Source organism: Centroberyx gerrardi, chromosome 3 (genome assembly GCF_048128805.1).
Source record: "Centroberyx gerrardi isolate f3 chromosome 3, fCenGer3.hap1.cur.20231027, whole genome shotgun sequence".
Taxonomy (NCBI): Eukaryota; Metazoa; Chordata; class Actinopteri; order Beryciformes; family Berycidae; genus Centroberyx; species Centroberyx gerrardi.
The window spans coordinates 23,135,497-23,156,179 of record NC_135999.1 but is presented as its reverse complement, the minus strand read 5'-3'; the positions used below and the strand labels follow the sequence as shown (position 1 = coordinate 23,156,179).

General features: G+C 41.0%; 1 protein-coding gene across 2 annotated transcripts; it reads right to left on the bottom strand.

The window, feature by feature from the left end:
• Window positions 1-1,953: 1,953 nt before the first annotated feature.
• card14 (caspase recruitment domain family, member 14) lies at window positions 1,954-20,322 on the bottom strand. Of its 2 annotated transcripts, none has more exons than XM_078282582.1 (21): window positions 20,263-20,322; window positions 17,619-17,914; window positions 16,945-17,082; window positions 16,512-16,837; window positions 16,104-16,262; window positions 15,792-15,911; window positions 15,477-15,602; window positions 14,041-14,172; window positions 13,231-13,353; window positions 12,890-12,990; window positions 12,084-12,139; window positions 11,735-11,792; window positions 10,730-10,946; window positions 10,489-10,615; window positions 7,634-7,874; window positions 7,433-7,496; window positions 7,226-7,346; window positions 6,455-6,619; window positions 5,566-5,684; window positions 4,687-4,802; window positions 1,954-4,095 (listed from the first exon to the last, which is right to left on the bottom strand). In XM_078282582.1, exons 2-21 carry the CDS (start codon window positions 17,830-17,832, stop codon window positions 3,888-3,890), a joined length of 2,931 nt encoding a protein of 976 aa, XP_078138708.1. In that variant the 5' UTR covers window positions 17,833-17,914; window positions 20,263-20,322; the 3' UTR covers window positions 1,954-3,887. The 2 variants fall into 2 exon arrangements, with proteins under 2 accessions (XP_078138708.1, XP_078138709.1); XM_078282583.1 differs by having other exon boundaries at window positions 13,231-13,350.
• Window positions 20,323-20,683: the final 361 nt, after the last annotated feature.

The following is a 20,683-nucleotide window of genomic DNA, read 5'->3' as shown; positions in this document are numbered from 1 at the left end:
AATAATTTTCAGTGAGTGAAAGTGAACTATATCCGAACAAAAGGACGCTTTTCATTTAAGTGGTAGTGATTAGCTCGCAGGATTAAGGGTAATACTTAAAAGTAAAAAAAAAAAAAATACACCCTGAACAGAATTCAAGTATCATATTGTTATGTAGAGAAGTTTACCTTTCAAAATTCACTGTAATAATGCTATAATTTTCCTAGAAGGACTTATAGATTGTGTGTGGTGCTTAATAGTGAGTTTATAGTGCCCTTATCGCACTTTATGGCATTCTTAATATATTACGGTTTTCTGTGGTAGGCATACCACATTTTAAAGTTTTGCTGTGTTTGTGTAGCAGCCTATCTTTCAAACCTTTATTACAGATTGATTACTATAGTTCGGTTTTGTATTTAAGGGTTTGTTTGCATGTACAAATTCCTCCTAAAGTCCAAAAACAAGAGAGTTAAGGACTGTAATGTCATCAAGCGACACTTTCTGGATCAATGACTCATCAATAAACATAAATAAGAGAATGAGTGTGGATTAAAAGGAGAAAGTAGGGTGTTCTGCAATCTGGCACAGTTATGTTATGTCATGTCACTTAAACTTGGGAAGTGATTAAGGATTAAACAGTGTTAAACAGTGTTAGACGCCTCAAATTAAAACTAGGCCTATACTTTTGACATTAAATTATAAATATATCACCAAGTAAAATATGCACACAATATCACTCAACTGTACAGATTTACGCCATTATATGAAAAAAAAAAAAAGGCATTGGCTGTTATACTTTGAAGATGTGTAGCCTATTATTTGTTCATAAGATTTCAATTCTCAATTCCCCACTGTAGTCTAAGCCTTTAATAACCTGTAGGCTACACAAGACAAGGTGCAGGCCTACATCTCTGGGGCAAAATGTCAACAAACTACACAATGTAGACCTCAAGGTGCAGGACGGGGAAAACACTATAGTCACATTCGGCTACAGCTAGCTCATGCTATTTATCCCCTTCTGATTGTTCATTTTACCTACTTGATTTTTAATTTTACCAACACTTTAGGCCAGACTACAGAATTTTTAAAAAATCCCAAAATGCTGAGCAGAAAGCCACCTGTTATCCGCTCATGGCCTCTCTGCTGCAGCTCCTACTGATGAACAACAACGAAAATACAGAAACTGCTGCAGCACCGCTCTTATTGTGAAAGCCACTCTGAGCTAAGCCACGGCTCATTATGTTTTATAAAAAATGAATAGTACTGTTACTGGGCCTACCAGATGCCTGTCCTGGTCTTATGCCTGTAGGCCCGCAGCAGGTTTTCCCCTGTGCGTCAAGAAATATTCTCTGTCCGTCTTCTCCCTCTTGTGGTGACGCAGCTGATAGTAGCATAGGGGAGCTGTCACCTTGCGCATGCGCCCTTACCTCTGCTCATTAAAGCCTAAATTGATTCCATCATGGAAATGTTTCTTTTTAGTGGACTGGCTGAAAGCTAGCACACTCATGCTATTCTAACTACTACTACTACTACTACGACTAAAAATAATAATACTGATATAGAAATAAAGCAAAATTATTAATATAAAATATAACATAAATCATTGGACTCTCAACTGCTTCAGCTAGAGTTAAACACTTTTAAAAGATTTACTCTTTCTGATTAATTAAACTTCTTCAAACGGAACATTTCAACCTTCTTTTCTACTAGATGGCACATTTTCTAGGTTTTGGAAAAATTCCTTCAGTCATCGAAGCCCTGGCACCAAAACAGACTAAAAAAAAATAGAAATAGTAGTATGATACTGCATGAATGTTATGAACCTTAGGCTTAATTTATGCAATATGAACATAAACATGCTTTAAAAAAAATCCTGAAATGTTATTGTGTTGTAGACCCATAAAAGAAAAGTGACATACAAATGGAAATTATTTAGTCAAATTATATAAAAGATGTTCTAGAAAAAAAACAATCAGCCAACAACACAGCTTTTAATTTTCCAACAATCACTTCCCATGAAACTAGACTGCAGAGAAAGACACAGGTACAGTTGTAACAGGAATAGTTTTTGGAAAGCTAAGACAACAGTCATGGGTGGTGAATGTTTATGAATGACTGGAAAGACCATGAAGAAGAAGATCAGGGTAGAGGATAAGAGAAGAAGAAAAGGAGAAGAAGCTCTATCAACTCTCAAATGACTGTCATTACATACTCTGCATTAGTCTACATCAGAAGAGTTTCATTACAAAATTCTTTATATCCATCTTGGAAAAGAAATGGTATCTGATGTTTACTGGTCAGTATGTTAAAAAATACATCCAATTATTAAAAATATTACTATTTTTCAAGCAAATTCTTTAGTCAGCAAATAACTGTATTCTAAACTAGATTCAAATAACTATATTCCATTAAGGCAGTAGTGTAGTGTCACATTTTTCTCATTTTGAAATTGAAAACTTTTCTGCACATTGCACAGTTATGTCCCATCATTTAAGTCTCACCTGCTGACAAAACTCCTGTCTCAAATATGTTATTAAAGTGTAAAAAGACTACAGGTTGTTTACCCTAGTTAAAGTGCAGAAGAGATGGTTACGTTAGTGGGAAAATATTCAGAATTGAACTACAACATATTGTAGAGATGAAGTCCATACAAGTCACAATAGACAGGATAAAGTGATGTGACCTCACAATAAACGTCTTTGTTTGAAGTCGACACCCTGCAAAGCCTCAAACAGGGAGGCAAACATACAACGTAGAAAATATTTCTGGATACAGTAAATTATAGCATGATACAGCTTAACACACTCTTAAAAAGTATCTGTCTTCTATTGCACACCTATGAGTTTAGTCTGGGACAACACACACACACACACACACACACACACCTACACACACACCCACACACACACACACACGCACACACACACACACACACACACACACACACACACACACACACACACTCGTTCATGCTGCAAATTCCTTCATTATCCGGTTACTAACAAGTATCATAGATACATACTCAGGTATATTTACAAAAAATATCTCTTGTAATGCTTATTCGTTCAAAAATGCCCTTTGTGAAATAATTTCGATTCTATGTTTCTATCTTCTATTTCTATATCTAAAGGTATTATGGTTTATGATCCTATTCTATTCTATTCTATTCTATTCTATTCTCCCCTTCACCATAGATCAGGATCCTCCCAGGTGATCTTCTTCCACTCTATTCTATGTTTCTATCTTCTATTTTTTCTAAGGTCTATGATTCTATTCTATTCTATTCTCCCCTTCACCACAGGTCAGGCTCCTCCCAGACGATCTCCTTCTGCTCTATTCTATGTTTCTATCTTCTATTTTTTCTAAGGTATTATGGTCTATGATCATATTCTATTCTATTCTCCCTTTCACCACAGGTCAGACTCCTCCCAGACTATCTTCTTCTGCTCTAATCTAGCCTATGTTTCTATCTTCTATTTTTTTCTAAGGATTTATGGTCTATGATTCTATTCTATTCTATTCTCCCTTTCCCCACAGGTCAGGCTCCTGCCAGATGACCTTCTTCTGCTCTATTCTATGTTTCTATCTTCTATTTTTTCCAAGGTCTATGATCCTATTCTATTGTATTGTATTCTATTCTCCCCTTCACCACAGGTCAGGCTCCTGCCAGACGACCTTCTTGTGCTCTACTGTAAGTTTCTATCTTCTAGTTTTTTCTAAGGATTTATGGTCTATGATGCTATTCTATTCTATTCTATTCTATTCCTCCCCTTCACCACAGGTCAGGCTCCTCCCAGACAATCTTCTTCTGCTCTATTCTATGTTTCTATGTTCCATTTTTTCTAAGGATTTATGGTCTATGATTCTATTCTATTCTATTCTATTCTATTCTATTCTATTCCTCCCCTTCACCACAGGTCAGGCTCCTCCCAGACGATCTTCTTCTGCTCCTCCCAGATGACGGTGCGCAGGCGGGTGAGGAGCGCGGTGCTGTCACACCAGCAGTCCGACGCCACGCTGCGGTACAGACAGGGCAGCTTGTCCAGGAGCGGCTCCTCGCTCTGAGAACACGCCAGCAGCTGCTCCTCTGATTGGCCGTGACGGTGCAGCTTCGACCTGCGGGTGTGGGAAGAAAGCATGACATAAAACAGAATAGAAACTGTTGCCTCTGACCTCACCTAGGATACAAGGAAGACAATAGATCACAACGTGTTATACACATCAAAACATAATGAGTATTATGATCATTAGAGGAAAAAATCTACCCAAAAAAAATTTAACACTGTTACAGAATAGCTATTGTATTCTATGTAGTTTGCATTTCTGGGTTTATTTTGTTGTTGTATGCAGAATAGGCAGGCTGTTATGTCTTGCTATAATCTGTTTGTGTGTGTCTTTTCCTGATGTTTGTCCTATATCATTCTGTTCTGTGGTTGATTGTTGATCAGTTAGATTTAGCTGACTGATTCTCTATAAAGTCCTTTGAGACATGCTTGTGATAAAGGGCTATATAAATAAATGAACTTGAACTTGAACTTGAACTTGTTGTTTGGTGGTGTATTTTTCTTCTCCCCGTGGATGACTGACCAAATGTAGACAATATGACCCTAACCCTCTTTAAAACATCAACGGTAAATGCCAATCTCTAGGGCCAGACCCTCATCAGGAGGAATGAAGAGAACCATGACACTTTGTAAGAGAGTGTACCTGAGTTTCCGTGCGCTGCGTGCTGACTGGGCGATGAAGATGATGATGGGGAAGATCTCGGCCCGGTGCAGCCGACGCACACAGTCCAGCCCCAACGGCAGCACACAGTGAATCCCCTGTATGAGGAGGGAGGAGAAGGGAGGCAGAAAGAGAGTAGAAAACATTCAATACTTAGCATACAATACAATTCTCTCAGTCAGAATCAAGAGCAGGGATATAGGGTGACATATAAAAACTGAGAGAAATGGATTAGGAGTATGGGAGCATGATCTGTGAAAATGATTGAAATTGCCCATCGCCGCTTTGAATCTTAATTTGCACAAGTTTCCAAGAGCATGAATATATTTTAAGCAGCAGACGTTGCTAAAATGGAAGCATTGTAGAACCTTGCATCAAAGTACACACAAAAAAACTAAAGATTCAAGGACATACTGTAAGTTGTAATTACATTACACATACTAACTACCGGTTTAAGCACGGCTGACGCACAGCAAGTGAACAATGGTGATAGCAGTCGAGCAGCTTTGAACAATGAGCCTTATTGTGGGAGCAGCTGCTGTTTTAAAGATTATTTATGACATTTCTCCTTTATTAAAATGGAGGGTGACAGGAAAGATAGCAGGGAAAAAGGAGATGACAGTTCCACTGATGATAGAGAGGATAATCTGCTTCAATTTATTTTCAGCTTTTCCTTTAAAGTAGGTTGTTTAGTCTTGAGTACAGTCAACTTAATAGCCATTTTTTTCTTTTCCCACACTCTTTTACCCCACAATTTACAGAGCCCTGTCCTCCACTGACAAACCCATGATGTCAGGAGTGCATGGTAAGTTTCAGGAAACCAAATACTGTCTCTGTTCGTGAAGTGTTGGAAGTTCTAACCTTCTTCATGACTTTCTCGACGCTCTGCAGGGTGTAACAGCGGTTCCCTCCCTGCTCACACTCCTCCAGCACCTCGGACCTCTGCAGCCGGGCCGTGTGCTCGCTGGAGCTCAGCGCCTCTGCAGAGCAGCAGGGTGGGAGCGAGGGAAGGGGAGGGAGAGAGAGAGAGAGAGAGAGAGAGAGAGAGAGAGAGAGAGAGAGAGAGAAGACGAAGAGAGACAGGAAGGGACGGGAGAGAGAGATAAGGTATGTGTATAAGATCACATGATCACTACCATGAGTTCATGTTCATTCCACACCATCATCATCATTTTTCAAGCCAATAGGAGCTCTGTATTAGCATAAAGACACTGTATCTGTATTTTCAATATGTTCCAGTTGTTGTATTATCTTCATTTGTTGTATTATCTTAATATTGTTTTTTCTTCTCAACATCCTATTCTTTTGCTGCTGCAACGATCCAATTTCCCCACAGAGATCATTAAAGTTTCATCTTATCTTGTCTTATCATTGCAGGATCCAACTACAAGCCTCTATGGTCTGTATAACCTCTATGGTCTTTCCCATAATGTATTCACATTATTTCCTTCCTGGTTGACAGTGACAGAGAAACCCATAAAATATTTAACCATGTATGAGATTGGTTGTATACTAAGACAGCAAAATGTACTTCTATTACAGCATGTAATTGGGAATAGGAGGAAGTCCGTGGCCACTTCACCAATAAAATGTCTCATCTGTCAAATCAAGCAGACTCATCTATCAGCCAAGTACAGTATATGACTTCATTGGTCAAGGCTCCAATAAAAACAGCTACACAGCACAAATGGGTTCACCCAACTTTCATTTGAGCAGCATATATCAATAAAATATCTCCAAGTTCCCTTACCAGGCTCACAGAGCTGAAAGCCCTGCCAGTCGGCCAGCTTCTTGTCCAGGATGCGTCCCAGGACGGTTGGCAGCAGCAGGATGGGCCTGCAGACGGGGGGGTAGTGGGGGGTGACCAGGGTGTAGGGCATGAGGGTGACACAACTTCTGGGTGCAGATGTATCAGCTGGAGGGGACAAAGATACAGTATATACTGTAAGTGAGCAGTAGTTACAGGATCAGTGCATGTGTGTGTCTGTGTGTGTGAGATTTTATTGTAATATTCTTCCTTTTTTCTTCGTATTGCCCTCTCAATAAAGCAGGGATTTTTGAAAAATAGCAGAGCGCGCACCCAAAGAGGTGCAGACTATTGGCAATGATAAACTATAGAAAAAGAATAGAAAAAGTAGACGCACACCCCAACGTTTCAGCTAAAGTGCTAAGATGATAAGTGCAAAGGAGAGAGTGTTCAAGTTTTGTTTGTCATATGTACTAACCCTAACCCTAACCCTACGCAGGTAAGGTAGAAAAAGCACAATAATAATAAAATCATCTAAAATGGATAAAAAGAAAGAAAGATGCTTTTAAAGTGCAAGAATATGACAGATTAAAGTGCTGTGTATTGCAGTGGAGCAATACACAGCAATCTGCATCATTTATCGATGGAAGCACTTTAGCTGAAATGTCAGTGTGGAAAATAAATGTCACAGCCAGAGTGCTACTATCTGTTTTTCTACTACAATAAAGCAGGGATATCATACTTTGTGTTTATGCGTGTAAGTTCTTGTTGTACCTGGTTCTGTGCTCTTGGTGTTTCCGTCCTCCACGCTGATCCACAGCGGGTTCCTGCCCTGCCGCCCGGTGCTGACGATCCTCACCGCCTTCTGCTTCTCCTGGGCCGCAACACGCTCCACCTGGAGAGGGACAGGAACATTCCCAGGAATGAGTTTTGGAATCACTGCAGTGATAGTTTTGGATGGGGGGATTTGATTGTTCTTACTTTTCGGCACACTTTTGTTTGGAAGTTCATGTCTTCAATTGCTCTGATCAGCAGGCGTTGTGCCCTGTAACAGACAAAAAAAAGGATCCAAATATTTTTCAAGACCTGTACATGGACATAAAAAGCTCATATACTGCATGAGGTCAGTGCTTGAGAGGATGAAATCTTGCACCAAGTCAGTTTAATTGAATTCACTTTCACCTGTAATAGTTGGGCACTGTGCCGCTCTGGAGGTCCAGCAGCTGGCTGGGATGGACGTGGCTGGCGCGCCAGGAGCCCTCAGTGCCAGCGGGCCGTGTGTTGCTCACATGCAGGATGTCGTTGCAGGACACGGCCAAGGCTCCGCCGGGGCCGCCGGGCAGCGACAGGTTGACACGCACGTAGAAGGAGTCGGCACATGGCGTGTCACTGCTCTGCAGCTGCTGCAGCAGCGACTCATAGCCTGAGAACATAGAGCAAAAGGTATAGAAGGTAGACTTTAAGTATAGCTACTGTGCTAACATTAAGGAATAACTTCCATATGTCAGTGATGTAACCTATTCAGACTTGTTGGAAATTTCACAACTTATTTTGTGGCTGTGGTTAGTATATGGTAGTCATTGCATTAGCTCCATTCTCTATTTCAGATTCACCATCTCACCATGTTGCAGTTACTTGCTCTAATAGTTAAAGGAGAAAGAAGAACCTTGGAAACTCCGACACCGTCATATATCATCAATCTGTGATGTTCAAAGCATTCCAGGAATTATTTTGTGAGAAGGGCTGTAAATTACTTCTTCAGTGTATCCACTTTTCGTCTACTTCTACTTCAGTTAGTGACTTCCCAGAATGCCTTTCGATAACCCCCAGAGAATGGGTGTGAACTTGTTCCATTCAGATGTGGGTTATATACAGGCCTATGTAGGAGGAGAGAGCGATAGTCAGAGCAAGAGAGCGAGTTTTTCCAGTTGAGAAAAAGTGAGATTTGTGCTGGACAATCATATCCACACTCAAATATGAACACATACTCTGACAGACAGACAGACACACACACACACACACACACACACACATTCACACAGATCTTATATTTTTATATTCCAATTGTACATTTAAATTTACATTTAGCCATTTAGTTGATGCTCTTATCCAGCATGAGTTGCAATGATTGTAACAGTATAATAAACTTAAAGTGTGATTTGTTTGCTCTGTAAAGCACTATGTGACAATGTTGTTTTGCAAGTGCTTCATAGCCGCATACCAGTTTATAAAGGGTTAATATATGTCTTGAATATCTTGAGGAATGTGTGAGGAACTCCGCTGATTTCCTTGTATGATGCACAGATAAACACAAATAGCTTCACAGATACAACGGGTTCTTTAGCGTTATTCCCTGTCCTTAGTTTAACATTGTGCAATGTGAAACGCACACGAGCAGAAACACCTCACGTGTCAGATGGCTATCTCTTCAGCCTAGGGGACCGGTCTTCTTCCCATTATCTCATGAGCTCATTTCAGTACGGGCCACAAACTTTTATTTCCGTCCCATGCCAAGAACACTGATTTGGTACAAAATGTAGTATAGTGCTGCCTTATGACTTTATGCTTGTATGTATGTGTGTGTGTGTGTGTGTGTGTGTGCTTGTGTGTGCATGCGCATGGATGTGCATTTTGATTCTGAAAATTAAAATGACGAATGGAAAAGTGTAAATTTCATCTGTGTTAAATGGTGTGTAGCAACAGGGCTGCAATGAGTGTATGAGCACAAAACATCCCAATGCCACTGTAAAGAGTAAATGAATTTACATGAATGGCTGTGCAAATGTTTAAGGAATTCACCATGGTGGGAAACATTATTTTAATAAAGGATGGAGAGATGTTTACCAGTTAACTAGATGTACCATCTCGCTTATAAAGATGGAGAAGATCTTAATTGTGGAACATACCATCTTGGTTACAAGGATTTAGAAATGTTTCACTGTGGGATGTACCACCTTGGCTTTAAGGGAGAGGAAATGATTCATAGTGGAATATGTCAAGAATGCAGACCTAGGCCAATGCCAAAGTCGACGTCATCCCCGCCCGGATCTGGTTCCCTCCTGTCTCCTCTGGTACATTGCAGGTTACTTGATATAAGCAAACAACGAATGGTACGGTTCCCATTCTGAAATATGTTACAGACCGGAGTGACATTTATTTCTTGGCCTGATTTTGGTGGAATTCAATCAATAGGACTTATGATTAAACATTTACGTTATTACACTACACTACCCAGCATCCGTTCAATACAAACAAAGCATAACTTCAGTTTACAAATATGTAGCAAGGAACTTTCCATGCAAAGAGCATTTTGACTCGCTGTAGAAGTGATGGCAGTCTGGAACAACACAAGACGTCACTTAGCTTGCTAGTAAACCGACTAGCTAACGTTGCAGCATGAAAATTTTATAGCTAGCCATAGTTACAGTCTTTGGCTAGTGTAGCCTACACTGTCACCAACCAGAATAAAAGGTGCAATAATTTTGGTACACACACTTACAGTGAAAAGAGGCAATTTCAAGGTAAATATAGTTCCGTAACTGCACTTAGAAGTACACAATCGTTATCTCATAAGTGAGAAAAATGTTTACGTCTTGTAATTGCATATGTAATGTGGATGGTGCAAGATGATTTTTAACACATTCTGCTTTGTTAAATGTGTCCCGCCTGTGTCTTTGGAAAATCATGTTAGCCATCTAGCCGCTAATAAACTTATAAAGTGGGCAGTCTTGGTTAACTTCCATTTCGGCTCCCTATGTTTCATAGTGGGATGTACCATCTTGATCACAATGTTTCATAGTGAGATTTATCATCTCAGCTGCAAAGATGGAAAATGTTTCATACTGGCAGGTACCATCCTAGCTACGAGAATGCAGAAATGTTTCATAGGGATTGACTGTACCATCTTGGCTACAAGAAGGTAGAAATGTTTCAAAGTGGGATGCACCATATTTCGCTATATAGGTGTAGAAGTTATTCCTAATGAGACATACCATCTTGGTTACGAGGAGGTAGAAAAGTTTCATAGTGGGACGTACCATCTTGGCTGGGTCGTAGGGAGAGGTGGCAGAAGCCCCTGACCTGGCCGAGCGCCCACAGAGCCTCCTCTAAAGTGGAATCCTCCAGCACCATCCTCAGAGCCTGCTGGTTCTGCTCGTACTTCACCTGCAGGACAACAGGACCATGAGAAACACTCCCACCAGGCACATTCACAGCACTCAGAACAATTAGAAACACCCTCACACACACACACACATACACACACACACACAGACTCACCTCCACTATCTGTGCCCCTGGGCTGATGCCAACAGCGTGGGCAGCAGTTCCCTCTGTCACCAGGTGCACAAACACGCCCGTCTTGTTGCCCCCAATCACCGCCAGCTGGCTGAGCAGCGCCTCCCCCTGGAAGGAGATGGTGAGGACGCGGCCGGTGATGCGGATGGCCTGGGGTCGAGAACGCATCAGGAAGGGAGGGGCTGAAGTTCTAGACAGGCTGATGAGAGAGAAATGAGGAGAGGAGGAAGGAATCAGCAAACATGTTCATCATCATGAGGAATATAGTTTCATATCATGAAAAGGAAAAATGTTACTCCACAGTAAGCACAGATAAAATCCCTTCTAGTCTGATCTATGAGCTTTTATATGGGGCGGGTTGTGTGAATTTCGTGCCCAAAATTGATTCCGTAGAACAAAATGTATTTTCTTAAATCCAAAAACAGCTTGTTTGATTTTATCCACCAAATGCAGAGGTAACACTTCGTTTTGTGCACAAAATTTAGTTTGTGACTTTTATTTTTGTGGCAAAAAAGCTTATTTTGTTGACAAAATGAAAATAGCATTTTCATTTTCGTCAAAACAAAGTCACAAAACAAGTCACAAACGAAAATGAAGTGTTGTTTGTGCATTTTGTGGACAAAATCAAAGCATTTTGTGTTATGAAAATGCTTTTTGTGCCATAAAATCAGTTTGGTGAACAAAATTCTCAGGGTAAAAGTTACGTGTCTTATATCACAGTTGATAATTTATATCTAAGTTGAAGCACCTGGTACCTGGCTTGAAGGTGGGTGTGTTGTGTCTGATTCACCAGTGCAGGATACGGAGTAATGTTCACTAACTGATGATTCACTTTGAAAAGTTTTCATGGCCTTGAGTTTACACTGCGTCAAACACATTCAAGTAGACTGTCATCTACCCTACACTATTTCAAAATGCATAGCAGCCTACTTTAAAACTGTCCTCATGTACAATACTGTTGATCCTTGAGACAGTGAACTTCCTCACCCATCGGTGCTGTTGCCACTGGAAGAGGGGAGCCTGGGTGACGACTTGACTTCACCCTCTACAAAACAAAAGACAGACTGTTTGTTGATTTGGCACCAAGGATGTAGCACCAGAAAAAAAAAGCCCCAGAGTTAATGTGTTACTTTACATTCCAGGCAAGCGTCCAACATTAAGCAAACAGCTAATGCAAGACCTGCCAGACAAATGCAAACCAATTTTTAGAAAGCACTTTTTATATGGGTGTTTTCCCGTCCACACCTACCCACTCCCTCAGACACACACACACACACACACACACACACATATCTTTCAACAAGACAGAAAAAGTTAATATGTTTGCTATGTATACCATTGGGGAGGAACACAAAGTCGTCCAACAAAGAGTCGGTTTCAGCTGTTTCCAAGCTGGAAGAGAAAAAAAGAGAACACCTCATAAACACCTCTCTTTATCTCTCTCTCTCTCTCTCTCTCTCACTCTCGCTCTCTCTCGAACAGACCCACACACACACACACACACACACACACACACACACTAGTTTGTTGAGGTGCCTACTCTAATGCTGAGTTTATTGTGATATGCTATATTCCATGCCAAGTGTGAGATAATTATCTGGCATGCTGCAGCTCAGAAACCGGTTTGGTGCGTGGGAATTATCATGTGCCTCTTCATAACAAAGCAATATCTTGTGTCAAGACTGTAAACAAGAAACTACAATAGTTCTATCAAGCAGTATAGTACAAGCAATCATCTTGAGAAAAGAACCTAGAATTAGCTCTAAAATCTATTCTTAAAATAGTGTGCTACTCACTGCGGGTGGTCTAGGTTGAAACGTAATAGTTTTTAGGTGTTCTATTAAATTTAATTACTCTAGATTGTGCTCTGTTGTGTCTCGCTTGGTGTAATTTGATCCTAGTTAATCCCTGTAAATCAATAATCCAGGTGAAGCCCTGTGGAGGCTGAATGTTATGTTACATCAGCAGGAAGGAGTGCAGAAGTCAATGAAACCTTGAAATAAAGAAATAAAACCTTCCTCGTAGGATACCGGCCTAAAATGTTGCCAACAGTGCTACCATATCAACTGGTATGAATACTGTACTTTCATATACATGCATATGTAAACACACATTGGCATGTACACACACACATACACACACCTGCTGTCTGCATACAGCGCTTCCTCCCGTCTGCGGAGAGACTCTGGACAGGGGGGCTCTGCATTTCGTGATCGGATACTATTTGGAGTAGCGTCTTCACACTAGACACACACATGCGCGTGCACATACACACACACACACACACACACACACAAAATCATAAATATATCATAAAGGTATCATTTTTTTATTTCTTGATAGAGGGCAATAAAAAAGAAAAAAGGAACATGGCAATATGATCCAATTAAAAAGAAATAACTGCTAACACAATGCTGTGATGCGTAATCACAGACACACACAGACACACACACACACACACACACACACACACACACACACACCTCTGAATTGTAGAAATTTATGGATGCAGGATTAATTGCCTCCATGCGGCGCAGTCTGGGTCGAGTTGGGGTGCTGCATTCTTCACTGCTGGACCCCTGGCTCCCCCAGCTGAGCTTCATCTGCTACGACACACACACACACACACACAGCAAGGCATAAACTTCATTAGCAGCCTACTGTATGTGTGGTGTGTGTGTGTAGGTATGTGTATGCAGAGATGGGCAAAAAGACAGTAAAATGTATCTAATACAAAATACAAACACATGGCCATCAAATGTATCAAAATAAATTACATGTTACTGGTGTGAGCAAATTGCCACTTGTCTTTAGGTGTCCATTTGAAGCCCCAAACACATGCCTTGCTTAAAAGAAAAATGTTTTTTATTTTATTTTATTTTTTTTATTTTAAGAATATTGTAAAACTACTTTTCCTTAGATTTCAACAGTTAGCAAATCACTGTTTACTCTCTTTCCATTTCTTTTTTTTACCTACTTTTGAGTACAACTAGTTTTGACTCAGCTGGCACATGCATCAAGCTAGTCATGTGACACATGTCCATAGGAGTAGTCCAAACAGGGCTGCATCTCAAAACTTATGGATATCTAAATATTGGAACTCGCCATTTCATTTAGTCATACATATTCTAAAAAAGTAATTTAAGTTTTAGTATGTTGATACAAATTACATTTTGTTTTTTTCACTCAGGTCAAATAGAAATTACAAAATACTCAAAAGTAATTAAAATACGTATTTCAAATACATGTAATTTAAATACTGTCCATCCCTGTGTGTATGTGTGTGTGATCACCTCTCTGTGGCTCCCTCTGGTCCGGAGGGTGAACACCCGCTCCTGGAGCTCCACCAGCTGGCTCCTCAGGGTGTCTTTCTCAGCCAGGCTCCGAGCTATCTGGGCCTGGGCCTCGTCTCTGGACAGGTACGCCTGGAGCCACAGGAACACAGTCCATGTTTATTTGAAACCTTTATTTAGCCAGACTTTCTGCACACGTCTGGCCTTTTTCAGAAACACCTTGCTTCACAGCCCAGTTGGTGCTTCATGCAGAAACAAACACGTGATAATTGTGACTGGTCGCCCACCACCTGAAATATGAAACAACACGGACGTAGACGCGCCTCCGCCGAGGATGGATTCAACAAAGAGGAACTGGAACCACTGGCTGATTTTGGTGCCACCATGGTACATGATACACAGCGCATTATGTTTTCATGGTGGCGGCTGTGTGTCTGTCTGTGTAGACACATTCATGTGAACACAATAACTCAGAAACGTCATACTTACACCACAGGTTCCCCCTACAAAGTACTAAAAATAGATAATCTGATTAGATTTTGGAGCACCTTGCTGAAAAATTTGGCATATTAATGAGATAAATCTGATTTTCTTGAAATTTCCATAACTCCTTAATGCTTTAAGATACAGAGTTCATATTAATACCACCCATGTTTTATGTGAAGACAAGTATGTTGACATAGAATATTTGCTAATGAATGCATTAATTAGCTTAATTAATGGCCTCATTAGCATAACTAGCAGGACATTAGGCAGCTCAAGGGGGTGGGGGGGAGTAGTGTTGGTTGGCTTCATTTTCACACTAACAAGTTTCATCTTGATATGGACCTCTCCTTGTCTTGAACCCAAAGATAAGCACAAGTCCTGTGTTTGCCAACATGATAGATACCTGCACTACTCATCAATCTATTGAAGTGATAAAAGTAGTTTTCCTGGCAAAGAGGGATCCCCTCGTAGGTGTTTAGAACAGCAAATGTAAAAGCTCTCGTATAGGTTGAATCAACATTGTATGGTATCAATTGGCAACAGAGAGTAGCAAAACAGACATTTATTTATATGAAAAAGTTGTGGATTATTACTAAGGAGAATAATAGTATTTGCTGTAGGAGTGAGTTTAGCTGATGCCTGCAACTTCATTAAAGAGTCATCAGTAAAAATAACTACTCAGTGAGACACCTAGACAGGGATAGGCAGACAGTCAACATGGGTCATAAAAGCTGGTTGATATCTTAACAATATACTGTAATCCACTGCTGACAGATGATTGACTGCTTGGCATTCAGGCAGGTAGAACAGACATGAAGCAATGGAAGATTAGTTCCCAGCCAGCCATAAAAACAGACTGCAAAGCGTGAAAACCTCCGGTGAAATCTGAATCAGTGTTCACAGGAAGCACGAAGACTCGTAAAGCTCGAGTGATGGGATTGTTTCCTTACCTGGTCTCTCTCTGCCTGCAGCTCTCTCATCTGGCTCTGGACCACAGTGCTTTTCTGCTGGTACATGTCACAGTCCAGAGTCAGCTGCTGCACCTGCAGACTCAGACGCTCCTTCTGATCCAGGAGCTGAAAAGAAATACACATATGGCCCTGGCAGTTTTAGGGATGCTTTACAGATATACAGCCAGGATCTGAAGAACAATGGTTGTGCGTGGGGGTTATCAAGAGGGCATCTCCCATCACAAAAGTTTTGCTGAATTAGGTGCATGACACTTCTTGATCTAAGCTGACTGACACACAGGGAAACACACACACCTCTTCTTTCTCCCTGAGCAGCCGTTCATTCTCCTCTCTGTAACACCTGAGCTGCTCTATGAGCTCCGTTCGGCCGTCCATGGCCTCAGCCAGGTCCTGGGCCAGGATGTCCTCACGAGCCTGACAGCGGAGGGACAGAGAGTAGATGAGATATATAATAGTGTCCTTATTGTCTCCTCTGCACCTGTCTGAGGACTATGGGAGAAAACTTGCAGTTTGCTAATTCGGCGGAAGTTAATGTGACACCACACTGTTCCAGTTAAATGAATTAATCAAATAAAATAAATTTAAGCCATGGTTCTCCTTCCTCACCGGGGTGAATTTTTCAGCCTCCAGCAGCTGGCAGCGCAGAGTGCGGACTTCCTCTCGCAGTTGCTGTGTTTCAGCTGGAGAAGCACACCTGAGTGAGCGTCGCTTCTGGAAGTCAGTCTCTGTTTGGGCCTTCTGCAGCTCCGTCTGCAGCTGGTACACCTGCCACCGCAGAAAACAAACACTGCTGCTGATACTAAAGTAAAATCACCCTGTTTTCTCCATGGAAAAAATAGTTAATGCCACAATTTATCTGAGTTATCAACTGTTATTACAGTGACTCAAAGTTATAGAAACTAGTCACTACCACAGACCAGCTCAGTGATTCCTTCATCAAATTCATCTCTGCTGTACATGGCACACATTATTAGATAGTGAGCCACCGCTAATCGCTTAGTGAAGAGCTCTGACCTGCAGGTTGAGGTCACGGCAGCGGATGTTCAAAGCTGACTGCTCCTCGATGACCGCTGTGTAGCGCATATACAAGTCACACTTCTCATCTTTCAGCTTGGCAACCTCACGGTGCGCAGCAGCCAGGTGCCTTCGCATGCGCTCACAGTCAGACTGGAGGCATCTGGACTTCTCTTCCTGCTCCATCATCTGTGCAATCTCCGTCTCCAGGGAGGCTGAGCGTGCGTGCAGTAGGCTGGCCTCGTGACGGGCCTCCTGGAGCTCCTTCTGCATCCCCGTTACAGCTCTGACCAGATACTCCGTCAGCTCTGAGTACTTTATCAGGCCTGGGAGGAGAGCGTTGTAAAGCAGACATGAGTTAAACAAAGACGATCACGTTATCCTGTAGAGACAAATTCTCCCTTAAAATGGAGGAAGACTTTGAGCCACAGACCGCTGAATCTGGAAGGCTCGGTGCTGGGCTTGCGTCCAGTGACCTGGGTGTACAGGCCGGGGTAGTGGATCATCAGGCTCTCCAGCAGCGCCACAGCGCCGTTCCTCCCCTGGGTCCTCAGCAGGTCCAGCATGTGGCCTGGGAGGGGTAGAGGATTAGGACAGAAGACACTGTGAATCAACAGCTTTCATCTAAAGCCATGAAGGTAGAAGCGTTTCTCCTATACATTTCTTATTTTGTTAATAAATGCCTTGCAAGTCTATTCAATCAGGTTATTCTGTACCACCATGATTTAGGCAGACGTTTAGCTTTCTTACACTGCAAAAAATGACAAGTTGTCAAGTGATTTTATCTTGTTTCCAGACCTATCAAGCTTATTTCATGATATTTTTAGTCAAATTATCTCACTGCACTGGCAGATAATCTTGCTGGTTTAAATAAATTTCACTTGATACATGTCAATATGACGTCATTCCAGAAATCACCATAAAACAAACAAGTTAAATTATCTGCCAATGCAGTAAGATGATTTCACACAAAAAAAAAATCCTAAAATTAGCTCTTAGTCTGGATACAACATAAAATTACTTAGTAAAATTACAAGTTTGTCAGTTTTTGCAGTGTAAAAGACCAAAATCATTCACAAAAGCAGCAAGTGAAGTCAAAAGTCTCACTGGTTCTCATGGAGCGGTTGGTGAGGTTGTGGCAGGAGATGATCTCGTCTTCGTCCATCTCGGTGAGCACCCTGGCCTGCCTCAGGTACGGGATGAGCATGCACGGCCTCACCCCCAGGGAGATCCGGTGGCGGTTGTCATTAATCAGCTCCCACAGGTCCTCCTCACCCATCTCCTTCAGGTCTGGACCCTCAGGAACACACTCCCCTGCCATGCTGAGTGTGTGTGCGTGTGTGTTTGTGTGTGTATGTGTGTGAAAGAGCGATGGTTGCCTCCTGCTGAGACGATCGGCACACCTGGAGCATATCGAGGAGACACACACACTTAAATTGTAATGATACTTCCAGTTAATGTTTACCTCCAACTTTCAATGAGGCTTTAATTTCAACTGAACCTGCTAACCTCAGACCTATAAATTTAATTAATTTGGATTGCAAAATACTGACTAAAATTCTAGTCCTTTGTTTGGGAAAGGTCTTATCTAGCATTATCCACACTAACCAAGTTGGATTTATGAAAAACAGGTCTTCCACTAACAATATGAGAAGGCTGCTTCACTTAATATGGATTACAAAGGTCCCGGTCACTGCCATTTCCTTAGATGCCGAAAAGGCCTTTGATAGGATAGAGTGGCCTTTTCTATTCTCTATCACATTTTGGCTTCGGATCTAATTTTATCAAATGGATAAAAACATTACATAAAGAACCAAACGCAGCAGTAGTAACTAAAGGCATCATCATTTAATCTCTCCTGAGGCACACGGCAAGGCTGTTCATTGAGTCCTTTATTGTTTATTTTATTTTTTTGAGATATTAGCTGTTAACATCAGAGGAAATGCTGGGATTAGAGGTGTCGAGGCAGGGGGTAAAGAACATAAATTACTACTACTAGTACTACTACTAGTAGTATGCAGACAATATATTGACTGTTATAACTGACCCCCTGATGGATTCTATACAGTCATATTATAAATTGTCAGGGTAATTAAGATTAATTGGGGAAATCAGTAAATCAGTCAATCAATCTCTAAATTCTGTCACCCACAGATGGTGAAAAAGTTTAACTTTATGGATAGGAGAGTGGATGAATCAGGAATATACAGGAAATACATTTTTAAAGAGTACCATTTAGAGAACCATTACAAATTTAGAGAAGTGGGAAAAAATTAAATTTACTCTGTGGGGGAAAGTTAATGTTGTTAAAATGGTGGTGACACCCCTGTTGAATTACAATCTTGTGATCTTGCCCATCACTACATCACCTACAATTTTTAAACGGTATGATAACCTAGTATAGTCAAACATTTCTTATGGGAGGGTAAAAGACCACAAATTAAATTTGAGAGATTAGATTAGAGAAAAGCAAGGTCTAAGCCTGCCAGATCCCAGACTATATTACCTTTGTTTTTAAATGGCTAAATTGGCCAAATGTTGGGTTTCACCTGATGACCAAGAAGAATGGATAAACATTGAGTCAACTTTATGTTCACCATTCAGACCTATTGACACATTATCTCAAAATTTAGGCAATAGATTAAACCCCATCCTTAATCACTAGAGAGGTCTGGATTAAGGTTCATAAAATGCACAAATTATCACCCCATACACAAATATATAACTCTGTTGTTTCTATAGGGAAAACAACAATTTACTGGAAGCAGTGTCATGCTAGTGGGATTCTTGCGATTGGTGACCTGTATAGTAATGGTATGTCTTAATTGAGCGATATGGCCTCAGAGGTAAAGTAAGAAGTTAGGAATTGCATATTGCCTAAGCTTCAGAATACAGACAACAACCATATTTTAGATTTCCTTCAACTCCCGCAGGAATGCCACAAATCTACATTTTATAAGCTAACCAACCAGTATGTTAGTCATGAATGTGCTGGCATACGATTTGGGAGAAGAAAGAGATCCAAACAGATGGGGGGGAATTTTGGCAGATCGAGGTAAAAGGGTAAGGGAAGCCAAAGGGAAATTTATACAGTATAAAATTTTACATAGATATTACCATACACCACGTAGACTTCACAAAATGGGTTTGATAAACAATAAATTATGCTGGAAATGGCAGAAAGAAACAGGTTCTTTTCTACATTGCATTTGGGAATGTGCTCAGGCCGGGCCATTCTGGATTAAAGTTTTGGAAGTCCTTAATGGATGGTATGGGTCATCAATTCCAGTAACACCTCAGCTATGCCTATTAGGTGCCAGGTATATCGAAATGTGCATTTTCGGTTATCTCTTCAGGTACTGTTACAGCCACCAGAACTATACTAAGACACTGGAAAATGCCTAAAGTCCCAGAGCTGAAGGAATGGGTTGATACAATTGTTGACACAGCATCATATGAATAACAAACTTGAAAATATGTTATTGCTATGGGATGACTTCTGGATTTACATCCAAATTATAAATAAATCATTTTAATAAGGTATTGTATTTTCTCAGTTAGTTTTATTTTGTATTTTTTAGTCTTTGTTGTTTTCTCTCTCCCCATACTGTGTGTTTATGGCATGTTATTGTCAACTGTCAACTATGAAATGCTTACTCCTGTTATTATCACCAAATGATGTAAGGGTAATATATATCTCCAAAGTACTAAAAACTTGAATTACAAAAAAAAAAAAAAAAAAGATACTTACAGTTGTCACCACCTCATTCCTGAAAGAGGAACAGCAGACTGACTGAAGGGACAGAAAAACTCCAGCTCTGTATAAGGTCCACGGTTTTTTCCACGCCCTGTAGGTGTCAAAACATTGTGTGTGTGTGTGTGTGTGTATGTGTGTGTGTGTGTGTGTGTGTGTGTGTGTGTGTGGGCGTGTAGGCGTGTGGGAAAACCTGAAAGACAAGACCTTTGCGATGCAGTGCAGTGAAGGAGCACACTAATACAAAATGTGGATACAAACACATTCTGGTGTAAACAAAGGCACAGGCTCTCTCTCTCTCTCTCTCTCTCTCTCGCTCTCTCTCTTTCTCTCACACACACAAAATCACAAATCCGACATGCGCACAGAGCCTACACAAACAGATATACCCAAAATTCATTACAGTTGGGTAAACCAC

What these genes read in the sequence shown, in the direction of transcription:
- card14 (XM_078282582.1), bottom strand. Translation starts at nt 17,832, where the DNA reads ATGGCAGGGGAGTGTGTTCCTGAGGGTCCAGACCTGAAGGAGATGGGT. An exon ending in GCCGTGACCTCAACCTGCAG is followed by an intron (nt 16,263 to 16,511) that starts GTCAGAGCTCTT and finishes CTGCGGTGGCAG; the next exon opens with GTGTACCAGCTGCAGACGGA. An exon ending in CACCAAGAGCACAGAACCAG is followed by an intron (nt 6,620 to 7,225) that starts GTACAACAAGAA and finishes TGTCCCCTCCAG; the next exon opens with CTGATACATCTGCACCCAGA.